Here is a 26907-nt window from a genome sequence, read left to right as displayed (position 1 = left end):
TCACTAATTTGAGCTAAGTGGTTAACAACACTAGCTTGTTTTACAGGAACAAGAGACTGTATACACAATAATGCATTGTTTTATTAATTTAAAAAAAACTGAAGGAGCATGCTTTAAGAGCATGTTTGATCATAGATGTGACTCTCTAACAGTTTAAAAGTCTGTAGGTTGAAAATATAACCATAATTGTACAGAGAAGGTGTCTCCATCCTGTGTGGTGTGTGCATGTTTTCTTACAGTATGTTATTCTAACTCCCAGGGGCAGTCTGCAGCAAAGCGACAAGGAAAATTTAAAAAGGTACTGAATGTTAGTTTTTGAAAAAGATATACTTAAGTCTTTTTTGCATATGACTTAAAGAATTTGTCTACCAGTATTAATTTTTAATTTCTCTCCCTCATCTACCTCCTTAGTCTTGGATTATTTGCTTCAGCACCTTAAACACGTCTACTGGTAGAGTGACAAAACACTACTATAATATAAAGCTAATTGAGTAACATGAGCATCTGGATACTTCTGCAATTGCTGCCATAAAAATGCATGTGGTGATTGGTGATTTAACTTTTCTTTTCATAAAATACTTGGGAATCTCCAGCGTTTGTGGTCAAGACTTTGTGAGAAATGTTTCTACCTATTCCATTCTGTTGCAAATTAAGAACTGAAAATGAACCTAACACTTTGGTATATAGCTAGGTATTTGATTCTGCATCAAAACTACTGAATTGAGAGCTGGCTGTCATCATAGTAATGGAAAATAAACACTTATTTTTAGGAAGGATAGAGTTGGTGGAAAAGTCTCTTAGATCATGCTTTAGCTCTTACTTACACTTAGTCCACAATAACCTGTAATGAATTAATATTTAGTTTATCTGTTCATACTGTGAGAACTGGTGGTAGAATTCACAAAAAATATTTTGTAGTGTTTGTAAGATATGGTTTGTTTTGGGGAAAAAAGTGAGTGACCTTAACACAGCAGTGTTTAATATTGTGCTTTCTCAAATTTTTACACTGAATATTATAATATTCTGCCCTCAGGTGGAGACTGAAAAAGTCTGTGGGTTTTTTGGTGTCCTTTTTTTTTTGGTTTGGTTTATTTAGATCTATTTCAATAGGCTACCTTTACTGGGCTACTATTTTGTTTTTCTGGCTTTGTTCTTTTGAAGTTATTTACATTCTTTTGTTTTCAAGATGCTGTTTTCTGGATTGGCATGCAAATTTACTTAGGATTTGTGTTAGAAATACARCACAGGAATCATGAATAACAATTTATTGCAGTAATCTGTTATTCTGTTAACAGTGAGTTGGTAACTGAGCCTTTGTTTGCTACCTTGGTTTGATCTTGATGTAATAACTGGCTTTATGAAAAGGGTTTTAATGCACATTCCTGCTCTTTTATTTTCATACCATATCTGAAAGTTATGCAGGTCATTTTTAGAAAGATTATTTAAAATCCTTTGTGAATGCATGGTCCCTGGTGGATAGGGTATAATGTTTTCACGAAGTGAATCTGTGGTAAGGGAGCTAATGTTAACATTTTAATATTTTAATTTAACTTGCATAAGAACCTCTTGCAGAGATCCAGGAGGTCACATGGTTATTTTCTTCAGTTTTTAGAGCAGAGATTTTTGAGATCTGAGTAGAATACTCACCTAAGTCAAAGTAAAAGTTCCTTTTCTGGACACTTCCACCTGTGCTTCGTAAGAGGCATCATCCTACTAAGCACTGGATAAATAAAACTCACTGCATTTCAACACATTGATCCATAACAGCTTCATCAATTAATAGTTCTTTCTGAGACTGCAAATCTGCAGGCTTAGTTGACAGATTTTGAATATTTACCCTGCTCCCTTGCTTAAAATCTGCATGCAGTACAGAATTTTTTTTCCATGCTGGAAAATATTTAACCCTTTTGTGGGCGGGTCAGTCAGGTTGTGCTTGAGCAAGGTACACACAGACTTTTCATCTTATTTTTTGCAGACAAGTCCTGCCCCTCTTGTAGGGTTAGGAATGTTTGTTTATGGATCTTATTTTAGGGATGGTTTTTGCTCTGATATCAGTGACTAGTCTATGGAAAGTGCCTTCCCCCCACATCCCCCAAATATACTAGCTTACACCTGTACACATGACACTATCAGAAACCAAGGATGGTCTTTTCTGGCAGTTTGAAAATAGTTTTTATTTTGCATAAAAGCAGTTCGAAGTTATGCCAGGAGATAGCAGCCTGACTTTTTCCAAAGACAACAGTTCATTCTTTTATAATGAAACAAGAAAGTCTGTGGGTTCTTTCCACAGAATAAGCAGGGGTCTTTGTCTTACTAAACGTATACAGCAGGGTTGTCCACCTAAGAGCTTTTCTGGGAGACTAAATTGTATGTAAATATAAAAAGACAACTTAGGTAAGGGTTTTTACTAAATGTCTTCATGTGACTGGACCTAAAAAAAAAAAAAAAAAAAAGTCCTTCCTCTCTGATGGCACCTGTGGTGACTATAATCAGAATTCAGTGACATTTTTTCCTTGGCACTGGTGCCCACTGAAGTGGAGAGAACCCTACTGCCTTGACTTGGGAAGCTGATTTAACTCTGAAGTGTGGTTGGTCTCTAACAAAGAGATGCATGCTAAACAGCTGTGCGAAAAACAGATSGGTCTTATGTACCTTTCTTCTTTCACAACCTAGCTTTGGACATCCAATATAGAATCTGAGATTTTTTTTCCTCTTGTCTCCCTAAGTCAGAATGGAAAATAGATCCCTGACTACTTCTGGTCTGTAAAAGGCATTTTCTGTTATTTTCCATAATGCATCCTGTGAACAGCAATATACTGGCTGAGCTAAGGGATGAAAGTTTCCTACTGATAGGTCTTTCTCCCTGCTCTACCCTCCTCTTCCTCATTCTGAAGCAAGGAATGGATTATGCAGATATTATTAGCTACTGTTCTAAACTCTAAGAGGAAATGTGTTGGATAACTTCCTTTCACCATTATCTAACCTTACACTCCCCTTTCTAACCCAGAGGCCTTTAAAATAGGAGGAACTGTGTGTCTGATTTAATTTTGTATAAAGTTTGCAGGTGACTTTGAGAAATTGCATTTGTTTTCAATTAAATAAGGTTAGTGCCATAAAAATAAGCAATGTTAAACAAATTGTTTGCAAGTTAAAGTAGTTACAAATTTCTTAACCACAGTCTATCATGTGTGTGCATGGTATTTAGTAAATGGAAAATGAGATAAGGGAAGCATTCCTTTAAGGAGCTTGTTGCTGTGCTTAGCTTTGCTGTGGAATGCTTTAAAGTAGGAATAAAGATAGTTCATTTGTTTTTTCCACATGAAGTACTAGATGTTGAATCATTGGACAGAAATTCAAATTTAAATATTTAAGGAAATTTAAGGGAATATTTAAGCTTTTAATTAAGCTCTTTCAAGAGATGACTGTTTTGATGGCATTGTGCTCCTTGTGTGTATCCAGTTTGTAGTTCTAGTTAAAAGTAAACCCACTGAGGCTTACGAAACTGTGCACAAAGTACACTGACCAAAATGCGAATTCTGTATACTTCCAAGGTTTTTAACACTGCTTAATCTGTTTTTAGAGAATAAACAAAGGGCAGCTTTCTCATTAATTTGAAAGTTTCCTTACAAGTAGTTTCCTTACAGTAGTTTTTCAATGGATAGTATGCTTGCTTGCTCTCTTTCTATATCTATAGCTATATCTTTTTACACCTATATAAAAAATAACATATAGTACACTAGTGATGTGGTTGCTATGATATGAGCAGAGTGAAATTTGAATAAGAAAATGGCTTAAAGCACTGAATTGGAAAAAGTATCCTTTTTTTCCTCCATAACCTCTAATGTTCAATGTAAACAGTGTAGCTTACTAAACACAATTTAGTGACATTCACTCAGGGCTAGCAATCTTCTGTGTGAATGGCAATTACCATTGCCAGTCTTCATTAGAAGAAGTTTTTATTATTATCTTCTGAATGTTGTTTAGTGTAGTCTAATGTTCATGGTTAGGCTTACTGAAAAAACAGTGCTGGCAAATATGAAGTGTCTTCAGTCATCGATTTGAGTACACTTAATTTCATGCAGTCTAATAATGAAAGTATTAAAATTTGTCATTGCAATAATGAACTTGCTGCTGTCATTAGCTCATTTAAATTTTAATCAGCCATATTTTAGCTAACTTGAATAGCTTTTTTTTCTAAAAGTAAGTAGTGCTGTGCCTGTTAAATCTAGGTTCTGTGTTAAAGCCAACTAGACTTAACTCAGGAAAATACGTATAGGAAATTGATGGCAACTAGTCTTTCCTATAAATGCAGAAAAAGAAGTATATGGAGGAACAGACAAAATTTTTTTTTCTTTGCCATGTGAATACTTTTCAGAAATCCTTAGTGTCTGCAGGCATTTCACATTTCTGAGGATGTTTGGATGAGCCTCTTGTCTTCCTGCCCAAGGGACCAAAATTTCTTCAGGTTGTTTCAGAAGAGGCTTTGCAAAAAAAGACTTGGGGAAGGGATGGTGCAGAAATGAATATCTTGGTACYGTTTTGTCTCCTTTAAATCCTTTGAAACACTACTGTGAAATTCATTACTATGGGAAGAGAAATTCTGTTTTACTGTAAAGGCAATGATAGTTGCATCCTGGGATCTTCTGGTGACTAAGGGGTTGCAAGGACTTACATAACTAATACTAATGTTTACATATGGAGTGACGAAAATGTTGCAGAAGCCTGAAGTCTATCATATGGTCTTGTAATAGTTTAGTGAAATGTGAAATGCACATGGACCTTATCTCTGTCTTGAAATAAGACTGATGTCTGTGGAGAAGGAAGTGGCTACTGGAGCTCATTCTGTTTGGTGCTTTTTCTGATGGGCTGCAGAAAGAGGCTACATTGCTACACTTTTCTGTGAACTCTTTCTGAGAAAGGAAGGTGCCCAGATTTGAAGCTCATTGTCTTCCTTTTAATGATCATAGCTTGTAATGCTTGCGGAATCTCATGGGAACATAACTAGCTGACAGAACAGTGAGCTGATGTTTTACTGCTTGTTGATGATTTAACTATGTGGAAGTCTCTTAAATTAAAATGTTCGTTCACATAATTGGGATTGTGTCAATCTAATTACATTTGTTTTGAAACCTTCAACTGGACTGGTAGAGCCTTCTCATATAGTCAGGGCTTGAATGCAACAGCAATTTAGATACCTAACCCCAAACAGATGTTGCCAACTAAGACTGAAGAGGACTTTAAAGAAGGAAAGAAGGAAATCCTGAAATATTATAAGAATGTTTTAGGAAGGGAGGTTTCTTTCTCAGAAAGATACTAATATCAGTAGAGGATATATTTAAAAACCACCTTAAACTGCTGATTCAGATTTTCTTACTACTGAAACATCTTGATGTTTGGTTTGCTTTTACAAACTACATCTTGCTTTCTGCTTCTCTAATTACCATAGCAAGCCCCTGCACCATTTTCCTGACTTCTGCATTCTCCACTGCATGTGCTTGCCTCCATGACCCATTTTGTCATGCTCTGGCCTAGGTATTGCTGAAGTCTTATTTAGGTATACTACTTGGTCACATGCTTCATATGTGAAATGCACATGTGCAAGTAGTTCCAGTGATGACTGCACTTTAAATTCTATTAGTGATCTGAACTAGTTTTAAAAAAATAGCTGTTYATCTGTAAATATCAGTTTTTGTGGTTCACTTGTAACTATACGTTAAATACCTGGAAGAATTGTTTAAGGGAAAATTGATGTCATTTTGTCTTAACCAATATTTTCAGTAACCTCTAGCAAGCTGCTGTTCTATTTGAACTATCAGTTCAAATAAAGTCATTGCTCATTGCTGTTCTTGAATAGGTTCGGAAGTGTGATGGTAGAGGCCATTATTCCAAGATTATACTCAGAAGTTGCTAACAGTCGCCTTTTTACTATTTAAGTGACTAAAATATGCACAAGATTTCATTTTATTTTATTGTACAACAGACTTGATTTATGGGATATATATTCACACAGATGTATTTTGGAATGATTGGTATGAACAATTAGATTGCCACATCAGTTGAGCAGACAACACAGGAGTGTAGAGTGTTGTAACAGACAAATGCTATAAGGAGGATTTAAGCTTAAGTAATCTTTTCTGTGAAATGGCTTATATAAAATAACTGGGCATGTGCACTGAGTGTTTGCAGAGGAGCTTGTTTAAAAAAAAAAAAAAAGCAACATTTGAAACAAGCAGCAAAAAAAAATCCCCAGCGATTGTATTTATTAGAAACAATGACTGAAAACTAATGCTGGCTTAATTTATATGTAAATTATCTTAGGAAATGGGGTTTAGAGCAGGGTCTGAGATCAATTAAGTTTTTCGTTCTAAATGTCTGTAGCTGATTTTCTCATGGTAATTGTTGACTAGTATAGCGTGAAGTCAAATTATTGTGATATTTCTGTGCTCTCATATAGAGTTTTCAGAAAAATACCTTGTTGTTCTGTCTACTTAATTTGAATACAAATACAGGTGAAACTGGAAAGTGTGTAGCAGCAAACTGGGAAACAATTGACTGGATGCACCAGCTATTTCAGTGGGCATGTGGAAGAAATATTGTCTCAGTGGCAATATACCTGTGTATCTTATGGCACATTCATGTTTATACTACTGTTATATTATTTTTAGAATTGAGTGTTCTTCATTTGCTTGTTTATTCCCAGACTTCAAAGGATAGGATCTTTAACTGATTTTATTCCTTCATCTTTTAACCAAGTTATTTACTTTTCTTAAATCAAAAACCCTCCTTCTGATGCTCTAAGGAATATTATGTAAAATTACCTGAATACAAAAATGTCAAACTTAGTCAGCTTTAGGTTTTCTTCTCTTACACCCAGTTGTACTGTTTTTATACTTGGATCCTTACATTGCTAGAAAAAGCTAAAGCAATTTCTGAATTCTTACAGCTAATGCTTTTGCTCTCAGAATCCTTATTCGATATGTATATAGCTCAGAGTAGTTGCCTGCTATGATTTAGCTTTTTTATAGCATGAGAGAAGGTATGCTGTATCCTACTCAGCGTGTGTCTCTCTTCCCACCTCCAGGATGTTCTTACTGTTCACTATCATCTGATACCATCACCATTGAAGAGTAAAAATGGCAGCAAAGAGAAAGAAAGAGAACTGGAAAAAGAAAAAGATGTAAAAGAAGAATTTGCTGAAGCTTTGAGAGACCTAAAGATACAATGGATGACCAAGTATGTCTGCTGCCATTATTGTACAACTTCGAAGTAGATGTACAAAACAAAATCAAAATTTAATAGTTGGGTGTCACTGTTTAGTGTTAGGAAAAAACTGTGAACCTCTGAAACTCCAGAATCTGTACTTTTATGCTCTGTCTTCTAGGCTGGATACCACTGATGTGTACAATGAGTTGAAAGAAGCCTTTCCTAATCATCTTCCACTATATGTTGCAAGACTTCATCAGCTGGATTCTGAAAAGGTTATTTAGCTTTTTAAAACTTGAGATTTGTCTGAATACATCTGTTTAGCCTGCACAACTGAATCTGAATGTTTTTCCTTCATTGTTTTTCGTAAATGTTTTATCTTGAAGTGACTGCCATAGCTATATGAAGTACAGTAAAGCAGAAATTAATAACTAGATAGGCAGTGATATAATTGGCTGCCTTCCTAACTGGCAGTGATTAACTTTCCTGACAGTAGTTGAAAAAAAGTATTTCTACATGTAGTATGTCTGCGTATCATTTGCTCCTTGTTCAGTTGAGTATACTGTAAGCTTCCTTACTGCTTTAGACTACAACAATCCCATTCAAAGTGGGGATACCTGAGACATGCACACATCCTGTTCTGCTCCTCACATGGTAATTTCTTGTAGCAGAATTGCTTGGACAGCTGAGGGCAGTAACTCCTTGAACTGGCACAGCTAAATCCACCATCTGTCACTGTCCTCAGAAATGAGAATCATGAACCATTAAAACAGACCAGCATATGTCTGCCTGAGTTGTTTTTTTTTTTTTTAAACCGGAAGATAAACAGCTTCATGTGTATGTCGGTAGTTTGAATTTTTTTCTCCAATACATTTATTTGATTCTGCTTTTGCACTCATTTCTGAAAAGAATGACTGCTACCAGCATTTCTTAAGAGGATAAATTCATCCTGAAAGGTGTCTTTCTTTTTGTAAAATCTCTGCATTTTGCATATGCCCTTCTCTTATTTACAGTTCATTTTCAGTAAAAATGCACTACAGGTGTATGAAATATTGATAATGCCGACTTCTAATTAGTTGTTTTCAATCAGAAGTTGGAGAAAGTGAAGAAAAGGGCATGTTGAATTACTTAGTGTTGTTTCTGCATACCTTTGCAATTATCCTAGTGGAAGTCAAATCAACAATTAAGTAGTGTGATTTTTGTATTGCTAAATACTTTTTTTTTTTCTTCTTCTTCTTCATGTAGGAACGAATGAAAAGACTTGATGAAATTGTTGAAGCTGCAAATACTGTAATATCTCATATTGATCAGACAGCATTGGCAGTTTATTTTGCTATGAAGACTGATCCCAGGCCTGATGCAACTACTATAAAAAAGTACCTACCCAGTAAATATTTTTTTTCTTGAATCCTATTTCTGTAATCTATACATTTTGTYTCTGCTTATAAGAATTTGAATGACCAGAATTTTTCTGAATAACTTCTGTTATTTTGGACACAGACAGTTTCAAACTTGGTTGCAAGATCATCTAGTTCTCTGTTATATATCCAGAGTGCAGGAACACAGAAAAACACAGAAACCTTCCGTTTTTTTGCTCAGTTATGTCAAATAAAATTAACAAGGATGTTCTCAGGATTTAAATATGTCAGCAAAATGGGATATTAAGTTTGTGTCAGGCTTAATCTCAAGTCAGAGGGACTGCTAGAATTTGAATATAAAGGTGTTCATTCAAAATGCTACCTGCATTTTCAAAATACCTTGTAACCCTTTTAATCTGGATTTGAAGACAAAATTGGCAACTGTCTTGGAAGTAACTGCTTACAAAAGGTTTTATTTGTGAAAGGCAATGGTGACCATACTTGTATTTCAGAATATTTTTCATGCATTTTTTTCCCCCTCTGGTTTTAGATTGTTCCTCTGAAGTACCAAAACATATCGCTATAAAGATGRTATTTTGAAGGTGATGCCATAGTCTGGAGAAAAACTTGTGGACTTTGCAGTATTTGATGTTGTACTGTTTTAGTCGCAAATAAAAGAACAAGAAATCAGAGGATTAGGCACTTAGAAAGGGAGATACGTATTTGTTGATTATATTAGATAAAATACTAGATTTCAATTGTATAACTAGTCTATTCTAGCTATTCAGAATATTCGTGTACTTTTCTAGAATTGCTGGTTTGAAAGTGAAGCAATCACTTAATTTCATTCTAAACGTTTCTCAGTAAGTTGACCCATTAGATCATGTGGTTGAATTTAATATCTGAAATTGAACACCAAATTCAGTGGTGGTATAACTGCATGCAGTTCCTTGGAAGTCAGCAGAATTGTATCTGCTTATGTTAGTGCTGGATTTGACTCTTTGTTTATAATGCCAAGAACTGTAAAGCTGTATTGCTAGATGCTGGCTTATTCAGTTTTAGAATCTTGAGTTGCCCTTTCCTTAAGATAACAAAGGCATTTCAGACTTCTGAGAATCACTTTTTAATTATAGCTTCTCTAGATGGTTCTTTACAATTAGTTTAACTATAAATAGCTTTGTTCTAAAAATGATGTTTGTGTGCTTATTTTCATTGTGTGTGCTAACTGCTGTAACTGTTCTGATTAAAACTCAGTAAAGCATTGATTCTGTTCTTACTGATATATCTGCGATAGTTCCTTAATATTTTTCATGCTTCCCCCCCTGCCCCAGTGAAATGGAAAAACAGAAGACTACTTTAGTGGATGCTCTTTGTAGAAAAGGAAGTGCACTGGCTGACCAACTTCTTCATCTGCAGGCCCAAGATGGGGCTGCTTCCAGTGATGCAGAAGGAAAAGATGAGGATCATGAGAGCTGCTCAGAGACTTTGACGGAGACATTCTGGGAAACAACAAAATGGACCGATCTTTTTGACAGCAAGGTAAGAGAGCAGATCAGATTTTTTTTGTCTTTTGCATGATGGATTTTTTGATGGTCTCTCCTGGAATTRTGCACCACCTTTGTGTGCATCGCCTCATACATCCCTCCCCTCTACTCTTTCATGCTGTCCCCATATGTTGTGCTTCCTTAATGACCTTTTTCCACAGAGTTCTTGCCAAATCTATCAAATCTGTGGTAAACCCATCTCTGTGCATGTGAATGTAGAGGTAAAGGGAAGGGTATAGAGCAGTACTAGATTTCCGTGAAAAAGCTGCTTGCTTTATTGAACTGCTTCTTTCTGTACCTTTCAGGGAGTATTTTTGATTAACCTCTGTGCTGTTCTAGCTGTACACAGAAGTGTGCAGCATCCCCACTCTGTTTAGTCCTGCATTCTGTAGCCTCTTCTACACTATGGACAAGAGAAGTTTTGTGTTTTGCTGTCAGTAATGTCTGTAGAGGTAAAGGAAGAATACTTGGCAATAATTACACTTATAAATTTATTAGCGCAAAATTCCCTGTTATTTCAAGGTTCTGACTGCCTCATTCAAGATAGTTATGCCAGGAAAAAAAACCCAATCCCTCAAGTTTTTAATTTACAGAGTTTCTGACTTTGCTTGTTTAACTGTTGAGTTGTTTTGTTACTTCAGTAGTTGCTGTACTTAACACTGCATATGGCTACATTTTTAGTGGAAGATGAAGTGACCAATGTGTGTGTTTATATTTCAGTTAAATTGCCAAAGTACTTCAGACTCTTATAAAAGAAAAGCTTTGAAATTAAAAATGACTTAATTTTCTTGACAGTGCTCTTCCTGGTAAGAACCTGTGCTTTAGCTGGAGGCCTGACCCAAGAACAGTAGTGGTCATTACCCTTGCTTCCTTTAATGTATATATTCTTGTCCACATAAATGTTTTGAGTATTCCTCTTTCAATCTGAAACTGTTTATAGTATCCTATGGTAGCAGATTTTGTGCTCTAATCATATAATGTGACACATTAATTTTTTGTCTATCTGTAAATACAGTAGTGTGTTCCAGTATAGTATTTACCCTATGTTTCACTTTTTATCACTTGATTTTAAGGCTGATGGGAATGTTTTCAGTGGAAAAACTGCCAACATAGACATCTTGTTGGAGATTTATCACTCTTCGTTATATWTTTTTTTTTTAAGATGGATACTGATTCCTGGCACTCTTGTGCTAAGTGCTGTGGGCCTGGAATGAGTAACTGTCATTTGAATCGGACAGGTTAGGGGTTTGAACCTGGCTCTTTGACTGCCTTTGATCATGAATTTCTCTAGGAACGTGTTCAGGTTTTGCTCTGAAAATGGATACTTCTGTACTGTCAAATCATTACAAACCTTAAAGATTTTGTTGGCCTTTTAGTGCTATTTAATAAGGAAATAACTTCCATCCTGTTCATGCAGGGTGTTTGTCTGCGTTTCCCTCTTGGGGTTTTTTTCTTAGTGAGGAGAATGTGTTATTAGTCAAATTAAAATCTAAAACTGAGGATGCTTTTAGCCCAGGAATGTTCTAGAACTTTGTTTTTTGTTTTTAAACTGGTAGCTCCTGAAAATAAAGCCAGTCTTTCGTACTGCTTCCTAATGACCCCTGAGGTACATCTTTATTCCTTGCTTTCCTGCAACCTGTCTGGCCTCTACCCATACATAGCCTCATATTTACTCACCCGGCCCATATACAGGTTATCATCCTGTGGTTTCTTGTTGCCAGACAAATTGTCCTGTATCCGTACATTTGCAATTGCTAGTATGACTAGTATTGCGTGGGCCACTAAGCTGATAAAGGGACTGAAGCATCTGATAAATGAGGAGAGGCTGAGAGAGGTGGGACTGTGAGCCTGCAGAAGAGAAGGCTCGGGGGGGATCATATCAATGTGTGTAAATACCTGATGGGGCAGTAAAGAAGATGGAGCCAGGCTCTTCTCAGTGGTGTCCAGTGACAGGCAATGGGCACACTTTGAAACAGGAAATTGTCTGAAAATGAGGAAACACATTTTTACTGTGACAGTGGTCAAACACTGGAACAGGTTGCCCAGAGAGTTTGTAGAGCTATTCAGAACCTGCCTGGGCACAGTCCCAAGCAACCAGCTGTCGGTGACCCTGCTTTGAGCAGGGCTGTTGGACTAGACGATCTCCAGAAGTCCCTTCTGACCTCAACCATTTTGCGATTCTGTCACTGCTTAGCAAGGAACTTGTGTAGATTGCTGGCTTCTGTGGTGGTCGTCTTTGTGCTTCCTGTGGTCCAGGAGCATGTAGTTTGGTCAGTGAGCATGTAGGGACAATTTTGCTAACCCACAGTTTAATGTGGCTGAAGATCACATGATGGATATACCCTCTCACCTGTCCAGTGGTAGTGTTTAGTAGCACTCTGCAGCAGTTCCTATAGATAGGATAGAATAAGATAGAAGTGGGAATGGAAAGTGCATGCTGCTTTTTAAAATAGTCTTATGACTATTGAAGCTGAGACTTTTAATTTTTTGCATTTTACTTTTAAGCTGTCTCTTGCCAGAAGCTCTTTGAAAAGAGAATTTTGCTTTGGAGTGAAATAATAATGCTGTATAGAGTTGCCCGGTCAACAGATTTAGAGGAAAGGACTAGAGCCAGGGGAATTTGTTTCAACAGAGAACTTTCTTATTTCTCTTCATTGCTTCCTAGAAGTTTCACATTTATTACTGCTCATATTGTTTCATTTCAGTTACTCACAAATGTCATGTCCATCTAGCAGTTTTCTTAACAACTAGCTGTATTTAGCAATTCTACCGTTCAGATCAGCCGTTTCAGTTGTTATATTATGATTTTCAGGCAGTGACAAACTGTTTGTGTGAAAACAGCTTGTGTCAAAAGCATAAGCGTATGACGAAGATCTGATTGTGCTTTATTGTAGCTTTTTAGAGGGTCACTATCAGTGGCCAAGACTACAATGTGCTCTAACACAAAAGAAAGTATTGGAAAAAAACTTACACAAACACAGAGCAGGCATATAATTGTATACTGTGAGAATAGTGATACATGTATGTCATGGGCTGTTATTTTTCTTCAAAAACGAAATTAATATTTTACAGTTCCTTCATTTCCATGCACCTCTCCCAAACTGCATCTTATGTTCAAGCATAACCATGGCTGTCTGGCTGATATTCACCCATTCTTATTTATGATGTTTCACAAGTTTTGTAAGTGGATTTGTGCTTAAAATTTTGTCAGGTTTCTGTTTCAATGAACATTAAATGTCTTCTGTCCTAGAGAGGGACCAATAGAATGTTTTAAATATCTGAGCTAGCATTTGGTCTTCCTCCTTCATAATTTCTTCTAGCTATTTGGAAGCAACAGCCCTATAAATCTCCAGGTCAGTGTTACATGTAATAAGTTTTTCCGCTTCTGGAGTATTTTGCTTTTTTAAAAAACAAAAATTGAATAGCTTAGTACAAATGATTGTTTTTTTGAAGACTGTTAAAGGAAAATTTGAAGTTCTGAATTCATAAGGGGAACCTTGTTTTTCAGATGATTTGGTTCCTTCAGCAGGAAGTTTAATAAACAATGTTGAGGACTTAATTTTGTAAAATATGTTTAAGGTTTCTAAACAGATTCTGTCCAAGCGACAGCCAAGTATTTTTGCTGGGGTAAAGGGAAGTGGGTTCATTCTGTTTATTATGTCTTTCAGTCCAGCTGTGTTGTGCTTGGCAAAAAAATCAGCTTGGTAAAAGGCAAAAAAAAAAAAAAAATTACAGCTTTAACAGCCTTTCTGTGATGATATGCTGGGCTGACTTAGACCTGATTGATCAAATGAAGTGGTGTGGCTTGGCCCTATCAGCTAACCTTGGTTGACTTGTCTTTTGAAGAATAAAGAGGTTTGGAAGGGGGAAAGGGGAAGCAGAATAGTGATGTAGGATCAGGAAGAGACCAGGTTGCCTGAATGTCCTTCAAATGAAAGAGCTCTTAGGAGGCAGCCAGGTTATTTTAAAGCAGTATGCTGGAACTGCAAACGTGGAGGTTTTCTTGTGCATGAACATTGGTTTGTGGTGTTGGCAGCTGGATGTGAAAGAGCGAAAATAAAGAACCTGAATATTGTACTGATAATTTAAGAACACATATGGCTTTAGGAAGAAATATTAGTCTAAGTGGTTTTACTTTTAAGCTTCCWGTAGATCAAAGTTCATCCAAATAACAGTAATTAAAAAGCTAAGTGAATGCTTGAAAACAAAGAGATCATGTTTTCTTTTATGCTTTTTCTGGTGATGAATCAGGAACTTTGTCCCTCCTTTGTTTTTGCTCACACCAGATAATATCATTTATTTCACCTGTCTGCTGCAGTTGCATCACCTGTTTTGCCACAGGACATTCTTAAGTTCCTGTGAATTGCTATCTTCCATTGAAGTATCATGCTTGTTGTCACATTGTAGCAAGCATGTAGGGAAGTTGGTACTGACTCTGAGACAGTAAGTATATTTATTCACACTCCAGCTATTCTATTTAAATCACTTGTCTCTGAAGGCTTATTTTAAAGCATATGAAAGAAAATATTTACATCCCTGTGTATGCATTTCAGATAAACTCTAGTTGACGCGGCTCTGTTCAGTAAGTATTTCTTTGATTATGCTAGCTCATGCAGGATAGTGCTTTAGGAGTTTTACTGATGGCATATAAATTGTGCAATTTTTTTTTTTTATCTGGAACATAGCTTCAAAATTTGTAGGCCAAAATCTCTGTCTTTATATGAAACTTCTATAGGAGGGGTAGTAGGATGTTTTCAATTTGTTATTGGGAGTGTCTCATCTGTAGAATTTAATGCCTTTTTTTTTTAGCCCCTCAGCTTTGAGGTAGCTGTGAGGGATAAACAAAAAGTTACATTTAAAAATAAGTAAACAAATAAAAGATCCAGACCTTTCCATTCTGTCTTTAGCCTGGATAGTTTTCATGTTACTGTCCACACTGTGTCAGATGCAGCTGTCAAATTCGGTCTATTCCAGCTGATCATATTCAGTCACTGCCAAAAACTGCCAGATATTTGATTCTCTTAACTCCCTTCCCTCTCTTGAAAGTAAGATGACTAAATTTTTGTAGGAATATTGCTTTTATTTATAATAAGCTAGTAGATAGAGGAGAGAGGCAACAAAGATAGTTAAGAAACATTTAGTTTATTGCCATAGATATATATGAATCTGAAGTAACTTGCTTATTGGTAATTATAAACATATCAACTCGGCGTCCCTACCAGTGGCTGTAGTGAGTTTATCCATAGATTATATAACATAACCTAATATTTTAATTATTTGTGAATATAGATACATTTTAAGCAACAGTTTAAATGATGATGTAACTGATTATACAAGTTAGTTTTTCTTCATATAGGGATCCTGATTAGGATACCAGAAATGTTCTGTTAGGTTAGTGTTGCTGGATGAATGGGTTTTAAAGTGTTTTCAGGCTTTTAAATGTTTTAGTTCTGCAGATATCTTAAGGTATATCATTTCAGCACTTTATCATCATAAATGCTCATCTTTATGTAGTCACCTGAATTATCAATGGAGTCGGTGGCAAGTTGGGCAGCTAAAGGAGCTGGATATCCTACCAAAGTTGTGGGTCTGGCTCTTAGTATGCTTATTTCTACAGGCCATTAGTTTGGGAAATACACTGTCTAAGAGTGATTACCTAGTGTCCTAGGAATAGACATCATTTTTTTCTTATTGCCCTTTGTTTATAGAACTGTGGCCAATTTATGGTCCATATTACTATTCCTATAAAAGCCAGGCTGATTTATTGAAATTATGAAATGATATTATCATGTACTTAGAATTTATTCCAGTTAACTTCTTTCATCTATCAACTGCTCTTAGATGATACAGATTGTTTATCTGCTGTTGTTATGCATTGGGATAGCAGCTGTTTTCTCTGTTACATCTTAATAGCACTGCAAATTACTTCTTCCTTATAAGTATCAAGGAATCATAATCTTCAGTGATATTGTAAACATTGCAATGTTTTAATTATAAGGCTTAATTTGACCAATATGTGCACAAGTTATAAAGTGTAACATCATCTTATCTAAAACTTTTTTTGCTTGTAAACCTGTTCTGATCTTAAAGCATCTCATGCATTAGTTTTAATTTCTGAAGTGCTAATGAACTTTTAGTAGTTTTACTTAACCTGTATACAGCTGATAGTTTTTCCAACACCAAAACAGAAATTATCTTTTATCAAGAATTCTTGAAACATTGTTTCAGCCTCTTTGGTCCAGCAGACTTTTTTTTCTCATTTAGAAATACCCAAATTTTTACTTAGCCAGAGCAAGGGTGTTTCGTAAAATGCTTTGTTTTTTTGCCGCAAAAACTCTAGGGAGCCCTGTTACGAAAGAAATGGTGTCAAGTGGCTTTCCTCCTGCCCTTATCATTGATGTTCAGTAGCCATTCAAAACTTACAGGGTCAGGTAAGAGCTTTCTTAATAGAGCAGTGGCATTATTTCTGGTTAGCCTCCAGTATGTTTTATATGCTGAGAGCTCCAATGCATCTTTCATTTAATTTTTTTTGTTTTGTTTTGTGATTCTGTCATCTTTTACAGAAGGGATCATGTTAAGTTTAGTTTAACACTAAATCTGCTAATGGATCCACTGAGCGGTTGTTCAGAAGTGTTTGCTAATGTTTTTTTGCTCTCAGAAAATATCCAAAATATTTGGATTGAGAGTGCAGCATGCAAAATGTTTTTCCAATAGCAATACTTGGAAAATCTGTATGTGAATGGTGCTGTATGCTCATTGTTGCATATACGTGTGTGCTTAAACTAGCAGAATTCGGTATTCAAAAGCTATAGTAGCTTGAGTGAATACTTCAACAGAACAAAATAAGTATTTGAAGACAGAAGGAGAATAAGCAACTGAGTGCTTGGAGTATATTTCAGAGCTTGAAAATTACACCTTTACTTTCTTAGCAATAAGTGTTTTGGGGATGGGGGGAATATTTTTTAGCTCAGTCTCTTAAGTCATGATCCTGCAAAGACTTTGGTGTGTGACTAATATGCAGTACAAGTGTTCAGGGTAGCTAAAGTTAGGCAGGTTTTTCAGTCTTTGCACTATTGGGATCTCAGGTATCTTAGTGTTTATATTGTTATAAAATGTTAATTTTTTTTATCTTAATGCAAAATATTTATTTATGAATATCTTTGGAGTGTTTTTGTTAGCTTTTCTTAATGGGATGTTCTAAGTGGGTGGTGTTGGGGAAAAATAAATTTTTATTGGAGGAGTCAGAAGGAAAAACATTGTACTGAGAGGAAATGAATAGCAAACTCAAGCCAGATTTCATAAAAACTTTGCCAACAACAGAAGCAACCTGAGCCTTTTTGCCATATTTCCTAATCTTGCTGATATGCGTCACTCTTCGGTTTAAAAAAATATATMTATCTATTTATTTATTTATATTTATATGTTTACTGTGGGTGTACAGAAAGGAATATATGAAACTTAAAATGTTTTGATTGAGCACTAATGCTTAGTGCTCTAACTGGTGAAGTAGTATGAAGTAATATCTTGTAATACCCTGAACACTGTCAGTGTTAGGGTGTTAACTTGTTTTATTTTACATTAGCACTTACATTCTATACTTAGAAATAGACACATTCACTTCTGCATGTTAGTTATAACATTGACAAATACTGTAAGCTGTCTTTTTGGAATTAATATTATCAAGAGGAAGCTTTTTTTTTTATAATCTATTCTTGATAAATTATCAGGATTAAGGAACTGACCAAACCTGAGGCTCGTGTTCATGCTTACCTGTCTTCATTGCTTGTTTATAATTATGTACATATCTGTGTGTGTGTGTGTGTATATATCATTCACTATGTATTTTCATATTTGTTTCTGCAATAAGTTTGTGACTTCTTGGGAATCAAACCTCCCAATTGGGTCTTTAGTTCTGTGAGCCAAAGATATAACTGCCTGGTTTCTGATTTTTTTTATATGCCAAACAGTAGCTTCTAGGGAATAAAAATTCAAGGAAGATAGAAATTAATACAATATTTGAAATGGGGCCATGTCCATTATGTAAGATGTTCTGAAGTCAGATATGTTCATGAAGTCGGAAATAGTCTCTAGGTTGTTCATGTTTATAGCTACTACTGCGAGTCATTTGTTTTATTACAAAAAAACTGCAAGCTATCTTGTGTAAATGCTTACTTTGTTTAAATTACTTCTGCTATCTGAACAGAATCTGCTGTTATTTGTTAAGCCTTGTAAGATTCAAATATTTTAAAATCTAGTGTGTTTTTGTTTATACACTGTAGGTTTTGACTTTTGCCTATAAGCATGCATTGGTAAATAAAATGTATGGGAGAGGTCTCAAGTTTGCAACAAAACTTGCAGAAGAGAAGCCAACAAAGGACAACTTGAAAAACTGCATTCAGGTAAGGTGTATTTGTTCAAGTGATGGACTATGTTCATGCTAAATAAGCTTTTGAAAATAAGAGGTATAAGTTTTGGGGGATTTTTGATACCTTTTAAATTACAGAACTCTCTAAACATCTTAACAAGCTTGATGTATAGGCTTTTATGGTTTGACTTCCATTTTTAATAGTGATTTCTTCTTTCTCTTTCTAGAGTGGCTACTTTGTGAGTAACTGTCACTTTTAAGAGAATTAGATTTTGGAACTTATTGTTGGATGTAGCGAGCATAGCGATAACTTACCCAGAAATCTTTTGCATATTTAAAATAGCATTATGTTGCTGTTCAACCATAGTTATTAGTATTACTAATAGCAAATATTGCCAGTAGCATATGGTGTGGGGGGAGTTGATGGGAATTACTACATCTCCTAGGACAAAATTTTTGCGCATTGAATTGAAAGACTGGAGATTATGTAGGACGATTTTATTTCCCTTTCAGGGCTAAGTATATCAAAGATCTCCAGTCTATTGTCTGCCTGATAATAGTTCTAAGACATTGGTATCAATGTGGTGTTCGTTAGGAGGATTTGAATTAAGAGACTAAGACCTTAGAGAAAGCTTCTAATGGTTTTTATGCTTGCTTTTTTTCTTCAGCTAATGAAGTTACTTGGATGGACTCATTGTGCAACTTTCACTGAAAATTGGCTTCCTGTCATGTATCCACCTGATTATTGTGTATTCTAGAAAACCAACAATTGTAAACTTTAAAGTGATTTTATATGGGCAGGATATGAAAAGATAAGTTTGACTTTTTATTGGAACGCATGTTTTCATTACTGAATGCTGATTATTAAATTGTGTGTATTTATCAGTAAAGGCACATGGGTACAGCTTAATACCTGTTAACCTAACTCCTGACATCAGGGAGTTTCCTTAGTGTGCATCCCATTGCTGGCAATGGATGTGCCAGAACTGCCAACACCAAGGATTTGGAATTAGGCTGAGAAGGCTTATTGCATGCAAGTTAGGTTCTTAACTGTTAATTTTAACTGCAAACCTGTAAAAGCTCTGTATTTTTTACAGTAAACAATTTTAACATGTTTAATCTTAATTTCATTTTCAATTGTATGAAGGCCTTAAAGCTACATCAAGCGTAGCTAAAATCTTATTTATTAGACTGTAGTAATGGGATATCATTACCTGCATTGTTTGCAAGAGTTTACATTTTTTTTAAAGAAAAATTCAACCTCTCAAACGGTCACAATGTGTAATTCAGAATTGCTGATGCATAGGTGCTCTTGTATATCTTCATTTTGGAGTGATTTCAGGCAAACTCAAAAATCTATGTGAAGTTGAGTATCAGGACAGGCTGATACGTGTATAAAAGTGCCAGACAGTTAAATCTTAATCAGGTATTGTAAAGCTATACATATATGTTTAATAATGTTAAAAATGTAAAACACAGCAGAATAAATGTGCAAAACTGAAGATCAAAAAACACCATGTGCACTCTGATACTTTAAAAAAATTTTATAATTAATAAAAACAAATAATAAAGCTGAAAATTGTCTTGGTTTCTCCAAGAGTACATAAATGAAACCTGTTGAAAAAAAAACACCTTACACATATCAGAAGTTCACTGCAGCCCAGAAGATAGTGCTTTCTGATAATGCCTCACCACTAACTGTCGCTACTAACGTTGTCCCTTCAATGGTGTGAAGTTGGTCTGTTTGAACAGATTATACTAGTGTCTTGAGTTCATACATATATAATCTGTCTTGCCTTTTTTTCATATTTTGTAATGGAAAACTGATACAACTGTACAAACATAAATGCACAGAGTGTGTTATAATGCTACAAGACATTCCAAGCTGCAAGGTGCTGCCATTAAATCAAAGTTAGTAATTGTTCTCTCTTCAATTTTTTCTCATTGTGGCTTTAAGCAGCTTGACATTTGATTCTGGAAATTCTGCTAGAATGGTTGTGTTGAATATATTGCAAACTTTTTCCAGAAATTCATAGTCTGTACTGAATCTGAATTTATTTGCCCATAATAATACTGTCCCTGGCTGACAAAAATATGCCATCGTTGCTAGCAGGGGTTCCAGAGCTGTGTGATGGTATACAACATCAGTTGCCAGAATGAAATCATAACGGTAAGTTGATATAGGAAAGTCTTCATTCAGGCTTTCTCCCCATACCAGTTTTCTCACTTCAGGTTTGTGCGTATTCATGTTTCGTGTATTTTTTGAAATATTAAATGAGAGATTTTCAAGAACTTCAGGCAAATCTGTAGCTGTAACATAAGCGCCTAAAGAAAAAATGAACTTGTTTTAATTCAGAGATATGTATGGACATAGGAACGTATACCTATATAACTTCCTGCCGCTTTCCCCCCCATCAATAATTAGGGTAGTTACGTTCTTAACAGAACCGTATTTTATGATAACTTTCATTTTAAAAAGTGACAGAAAACCAAGTCTTAATTTCAGCTGTTGCTTCATTGTCTTAAAATGGCATTAGTAGATCTAGGTCATCTTTCACAAGAAATCCAAAAGGAATTGGAATTTACTAACCCAAGATGCAGGCCACAATAGAAACTAAGCCTGTTCCAGCACCAATTTCCAAAACTTTTTTGTCTTTGAGGTTGAATCGTTCTTGATTTGATTCCAGATACTGAGATAAAGCCAGTGCCTAAAAAGTTAACACATACCCAAAGAGGCATCAATTAGGTAAGCTGCACAAAAATTCATTTAATATTTTTTATACAGTGGAAAACACTGACGGCTGTAACATGAAACCATCATATGGGAAGAAACAAGATGTCTTTTTGGGAGGGGGCAAAATATTTTTTTAAACAGCTTATTTTCATTTTTTAGGTTTTGTGGGATATGGATTTGCTACACTTTTCTATATGCTTCTTGATTCCTCTGACAACTTAAGATAGTGCTTGGGCTGTACACAGTCAACACAGCAAATGAGGTTTAATGATATTCAAAAAGCAATCTTATGATTTATTATTCATAAAGTAGGTTCAGGGTTCAGCAGAGACTTTTTGAAAAATGATTTTGGCAGGGGATGTTAAAATATGTATGAAAAGGAAGCGTTAAATTGGTATTTACCAAGATATTAAGGTACTCAACACTTGTCTATTGGTAATAGAATAAACTTAAGTTTTTACCTCAGCGTAAGGGAACAGGAGAAGTGCTTATCAGTTCTTTGTAAAGATCTTATCAGTAGAACATAAATTGGCTGTTTATAAACAATATAAACAGATGCTGAAGAAACTAAGTTCCTGCTTTTTCTTCTCAAGAACTGTAGTACGGTTACTGTTTTAACTCTTGTGCTTTTCATAATGCAGCACTGAGCACCTGCTCTAAGAAAGCTGGCAACTAATGAATTACCAGTCCAACTGTGCACCCTCTAGGTTTTCTTGGAAACATTTGTTATCTGCATTCTGGCACCTATTGAATTTGAGAACTGATGATCTGACATTTCAAAATAAAATATTGTTTCACCAGCCCATACGCTTCTTCTTTCTTTTTCTTTACTGTTTTGAAATAGGCTGCCATCTTCTGTGAACTTTCTCAGTGAATGTTCTGGATCTGAAAAATTCTGAAATGTTAATTTTTATATCTCCATCATTTGAGCTTCTTCTCCCTCAAAGGTGTATTTTTGAGTCCACATAAAATTGTGTTTTTACAAGTGGGAGAAACGAGGACTGGACAAGACCTGTTTGCAAGTACTGTACAGTTTTCCATATAAAGACTTTAAAAGTCTTTAAAGACTTTAAAATAGTTAATATGCTTATATTGGGGAATTCACATTCTCTGTCTTTGTAGGCATATATCCAACTTCAGGCATGTAAATTCCCAATACTGAATTGCCAATTGCCTATTCAGAAGTGGTCATCCTGCATAAAAAGAGTCCAGATCTTCACTTAAATGTTCAGATTAGAAGCCTGAAGCTACGTAATGAAAATTCCTTCCTTAAGTTATCTTCAGTTCTGAAAAGAGCAAAACTGATTTTATTTTTTTTCCTTTTAACTTAAAGTTGTTTTTATGGTTTCTTGAGCTGTCGGATTGGAGTAGTCATAGCTGTAGAACTTGATGTAATCAAATTGGACGGTGAGCAAGATTTATCCACTAACAAACTGATTATGTATGGATCACTTAGGGTAACGTAGCTGTCCTTATATTATTATTCTGTTGCTTTCATACGGAAACTCTATACATAGAAAATATGGAATAAAACCATAGAAGAAAACAGTATCAATACCTAATTTTTTTTAAAGGTATACACAGAAGGTATACAGTCTCATCCAACAAGGAAAGTAGTCCCAATAACATGTTTTTCACATGGCAAAATATGCAAGACCAGTGCATGATCTTCTCCTTTCTGAGACAATGCTGACTAATTCTCCCTTTCATGATAAAACTCTGTCATTACTTCTGCCACCTGGCACAATTTTCTTATAAACTCTGTGTGTGTGGGGGGGGGAGGGGATACAAAAATCCTTGAACCTCAGGATGACCAGAGAACTTGGTAGTCATTGTGATAATTTTTTTGTATAAAGATCCTCAATAAATTGACTATTCTTAAATAAATAGATGTCCTTTGTCCAGTCATCATAAATTTAACGGACTGTGGGCAAAGAAAAATTATTGGGAAGCAGGTTTATTGGATGATGTTAGACTTTTCTGATTCTCTGTATTAGAAGAAGGTGTTCTAATAAACAAACATAAGAGCATGAGTGTGAACACTTCAGATTCTATCCAGCCTGCTGTTGGTACATAACAGCTCTTAAGGATTGTCAAAAGGGCCAAGTGTCTGGAATGTGTAGTACTATTCTTCATCTTGTCCTATCTGTATTCTTGGATAGAGTACACCTGCAGTAATATTACTTTAGTAATACTATTAAAGAGTTAATCACTTGCTCCACAGTGCTGGGAAAAGCAAGTTAAGAATCCCCTCAGCAACTACCTGTTTTCTGCTTCTGCTGGGATGGAGRAGAGTGCTTTCCTCCACATGTGATGAAACATTCACAAAATTCTGAAGAGACTCCTATATACTCTCATTTAAACACTTTGTATTTTGTTTTGTATTGACTGCCTTTCAGAGCTTCATCAGGTGAACCTGGTGTTCAGTTTCCTCCTTTCCAGTACAATTAAAGAAGATTTGGCTCCTTCGGAGTCTGGTGTAATTCTCACAATAACGTTCACTGGTAATAAATTTCCAAAGTGAAAATGGAACAGAGGAAGCTGTTCTGGTTGCACATTCTGCATTAGAATTATTCCAGCTTGTTCTTTTAAAGAAGCATAATTTTTTGTTTTTAAACTCCTTTATTTAATCACTTTCATAATTTTTTTTCTTTAGCCTTTTTTCCATTGCTGATTGTTTGTGCTCCAGCAGTGACTGATTGGAGACGCAAAAGAAGCTGAACACTTCTTCCTGATTTTTCCTTTCTTWTTTTTTTTTTTAATGTCTGAATTCAATTTACATGTTCAGCAAGTAGCAGGTTGGGGTTTTTTTAGGCCTTTAAGCGGAAAGGAGCACGTGATTTTGAAAAGGATTTACATTTTGTTCACTGATATACTAGAGTTCTTTTGGCACAAAATGTCAAATTAGCATTAGTCAGAGCTTTCTGCTAAAGTACTTCACAAGTTCATTCTGCACAGGGAAACCTCTGTCAGAAGTATGATCTAAAAAATTTCTTTAATATTTGTATGCCACTGTCATGATTTACTTTTCTGTTGTGTCAGCTTTCTGCATGCCTTATTGAATACTTACACCAGGCCATACCACTGCTCCAAAGTGTTCTATTGATTCTTGAATGACGATCTGATGGCCTGCATAAGTATAGTGTTCTTTGTCAAAGTAGTGGGAARCTTTGGGAACCCAGTTCTGTAGTATTTGGAGAGTCACTGGTGAGTCTGTGGGAGAAAAGATGATATCTGTTTTATATGCATGAACACGTGCGTTTCATTGTGTGACTTGTTAAAAGGTTGAAAATATATATCTATATACTTTGTGAATATAGTACATAGGAACGGTCACTGGAAAAGCTGTCAGGTCTTTGGCCTCAAGATGAGTTGCTGTTCAAGGTGGACAGTCTGGCTGCCTGGGGAGTCAAGGGACTGGTGGTCCTTTCCTGCTGTTCTGAATGTTTATGTGGGCAATTTACAGATAGAAATAAGCCTTTTTAGAAGGATCTACTAACTCAAATATATAACTCTGCTAATAAGGCTATAAGACTTTCAGACCCAAGTTATCTTAGTTTGGGATATGCCGTAGTTTATACTATGCCTGTATAGGCATGTACAGGTGTACTGTCATTTTCGTTTGTGGGAAATTTATTCTGTTGGAAATTTTGTGTTTCCCATGTGATACTAGAAAATGTTTCTCTGTATTTTGAATTTGTTACCTAAGATGAGGGTTTGCAAATCCTTATTATCAGTATGATATCTTACTGTAGCTTCTTAGAAGCTTTGAAATGTAACTGCAGCGTTCTGGACAGAACAAGAAGAAGTACTGATCCCATACAAATGTTCTGGGACCTTCTAACTGGAGGCTGTTCTGAATCTCTTCATCATCATCGTCATCCTCCCTTCCTCCACAAAACAAGAGAAAAAATTGACACTTCAACTCGTGTGATGTATCAGTGTGTCAGAATATTAGTTAATTTAGCTCTGGCTTGCATGGATTTTGACTGATGCTGGCCTAGGAGCTTTGATAGGTGTCTGAGCAATTTAGCTTGTGCTGAAATTTGTAATGCTACAACTTCAACAGTGCCGGCCCAATCAATGCATATTGTAATCGTACCTCTGATTGTAATTGAGAAATAATCTTTAGATGTCTAAATAAAAAGCAGAGGTCTTTTTTAACATATATCTTAACTATGAAGGTGGAGTACTTTTGGACCTGATAATAAATAAAAACATATGAGGAAATGGTGGGAAAATAGAGATCACCAAAAAGAAAATTTAATATTTGTAAACTAAGGAGCAGCTATGAAATATTAGCATGCTGTAGCAATTGCAGTATTTAAATTGGATTAAACCTGAGTTGGATTCTGCTGTTGATGATGCCCGCTCAGAGCTGTGAGTGCAGTTTTCAGAGTCATATTGCTCTTCACAGGTTTCTTTTTTCTCAGTTTTGCAGTCCATTACTCTTTGAATTTTGCTGGGGAATGGTGGCTGCTGTGTGGAGATCATAGCAAGAGAGCTGAAATGGAAGGCGAAAAAAGTTAGTGTTGTAAAAGCTTAAGGACACTCACTTTGCATGAGACGTGATTATAAGGAGGAAAAAAAGTGAGAATATTTTTCTTTTTTTTCTCTCTCTCTTTTTTTTTTTTTTAATTGATAGTTTGAAGAGACAGGAAGCTGTGATAAGAGGTAACCTACCTAATCCTCTGGAAACAGTTGCAGCCGCTTCTTAGTAAACTCCAGCTGTTTTGCTGCATTTCATTTCACTATGTGGACAACAAAAACTTTACCCTGATATCACCAAATTGATGGTGCTATTCAGTCTGAAAAGTGATCTAACTTTCACGGGGTTGAAGCAACAACTGAGAAAGATGAACTGGCTTGTAGTGTCTATGTTTTTTTGTTTTTTGTCTGTATAAACGACCATTTTTCCCAAAGAGCCTCAGGACTCAGCTTTCTAGTGGTAAAGCTGGTTAACTGGCTACAGCCAGTACTTGCTGTGTTTTTTTTGTTTTGGTGTGTGTATATGAAAATATAAATAAAGAAAAACCCTGGTTCTTGACTTCCTCTGGCCAAAGGCTGTACAAATTCACTCTCCCCTCTTACCATGGTGGTAAGACAGTGGTGCTAAGTTTTTATCTGTAATTTGCCTTTATGCTGTTAGTTCTTGAGAGTGCAGGATCGTATAATCTCTCCAGCCATATATGCTGCAGATGGTGTTGTATAACTTGGGCTGCATCATACCACAGGAGGCTGCTCTAGACGTCCGACTGCAAGGGGAAGAGGCTTGGCCAAGTCCAGGAGATGAAGCAATGCCTGGAGGTAGTTTTTTTTTAAAGACCTTAGTAACTGCTGACTGGCGTGGGTGATTTATTTGCACACRTGATATTGACACTATTGCAGTTTTACTGATACCTGATATATTCCTTATGGCTGCTCTGTTTATTGGCAAGGGCAGGATTTGTGTTTTAACTCCCAGAGTGTGGTGTGCAGCCCTGCATTTGATCACGATTATGGCACAGCAGTTTTGTACTGTGTGTTTAAAAGTAAAGTTTTAAAGTAAATTGATCTCTGCAGATTTTTTTTTTCCAGAGGGCCTCCATCTAGCTAGCAGGCTTTGTGTATAATTCAAGGGATGATGTGGGAGGCAAGAGACTGAACATAATGCCACAGCTGCAGTGTTTCCTGGCACATGAATGAATGCATCCTTTTTTTTTC

The 26907-nt window shown here is 35.8% G+C and overlaps 2 protein-coding genes across 4 annotated transcripts in view; one reads left to right on the top strand and one right to left on the bottom strand.

The window, feature by feature from the left end:
• TPP2 (tripeptidyl peptidase 2) overlaps window positions 1-20049 on the top strand; it is a 53927-nt gene extending 33878 nt beyond the window's left edge. For 2 of the 3 annotated variants that reach the window (XM_026089623.1, XM_026089625.1), the window contains exons 24-30: window positions 260-298; window positions 7082-7233; window positions 7382-7478; window positions 8449-8579; window positions 9893-10100; window positions 18385-18504; window positions 19139-20049. In XM_026089623.1, coding sequence (XP_025945408.1) covers window positions 260-298; window positions 7082-7233; window positions 7382-7478; window positions 8449-8579; window positions 9893-10100; window positions 18385-18504; window positions 19139-19228 — 837 coding nt within the window. In that variant the 3' untranslated portion in view covers window positions 19229-20049. The remainder of the gene's footprint in view (window positions 1-259; window positions 299-7081; window positions 7234-7381; window positions 7479-8448; window positions 8580-9892; window positions 10101-18384; window positions 18505-19138) is intronic. The other variant, XM_026089624.1, reaches the window with a different exon arrangement.
• Window positions 20050-20151: 102 nt separating this feature from the next.
• Window positions 20152-26907, bottom strand: part of LOC112977361 (protein-lysine methyltransferase METTL21C-like) — a 22774-nt gene continuing 16018 nt past the window's right edge. Inside the window, exons 3-6 of the mRNA XM_026089644.1 lie at window positions 25545-25708; window positions 24275-24417; window positions 21061-21178; window positions 20152-20795 (exon numbers count right to left, since the gene is read on the bottom strand). Of these exons, the coding sequence (XP_025945429.1) occupies window positions 20401-20795; window positions 21061-21178; window positions 24275-24417; window positions 25545-25708 (820 nt within the window). The 3' untranslated portion in view covers window positions 20152-20400. The remainder of the gene's footprint in view (window positions 20796-21060; window positions 21179-24274; window positions 24418-25544; window positions 25709-26907) is intronic.

Source organism: Apteryx rowi, unplaced genomic scaffold (genome assembly GCF_003343035.1).
Source record: "Apteryx rowi isolate R43461 unplaced genomic scaffold, aptRow1 scaffold_824, whole genome shotgun sequence".
NCBI classification, from domain to species: domain Eukaryota; kingdom Metazoa; phylum Chordata; class Aves; order Apterygiformes; family Apterygidae; genus Apteryx; species Apteryx rowi.
This window is presented reverse-complemented; position numbering and strand designations above follow the sequence as displayed.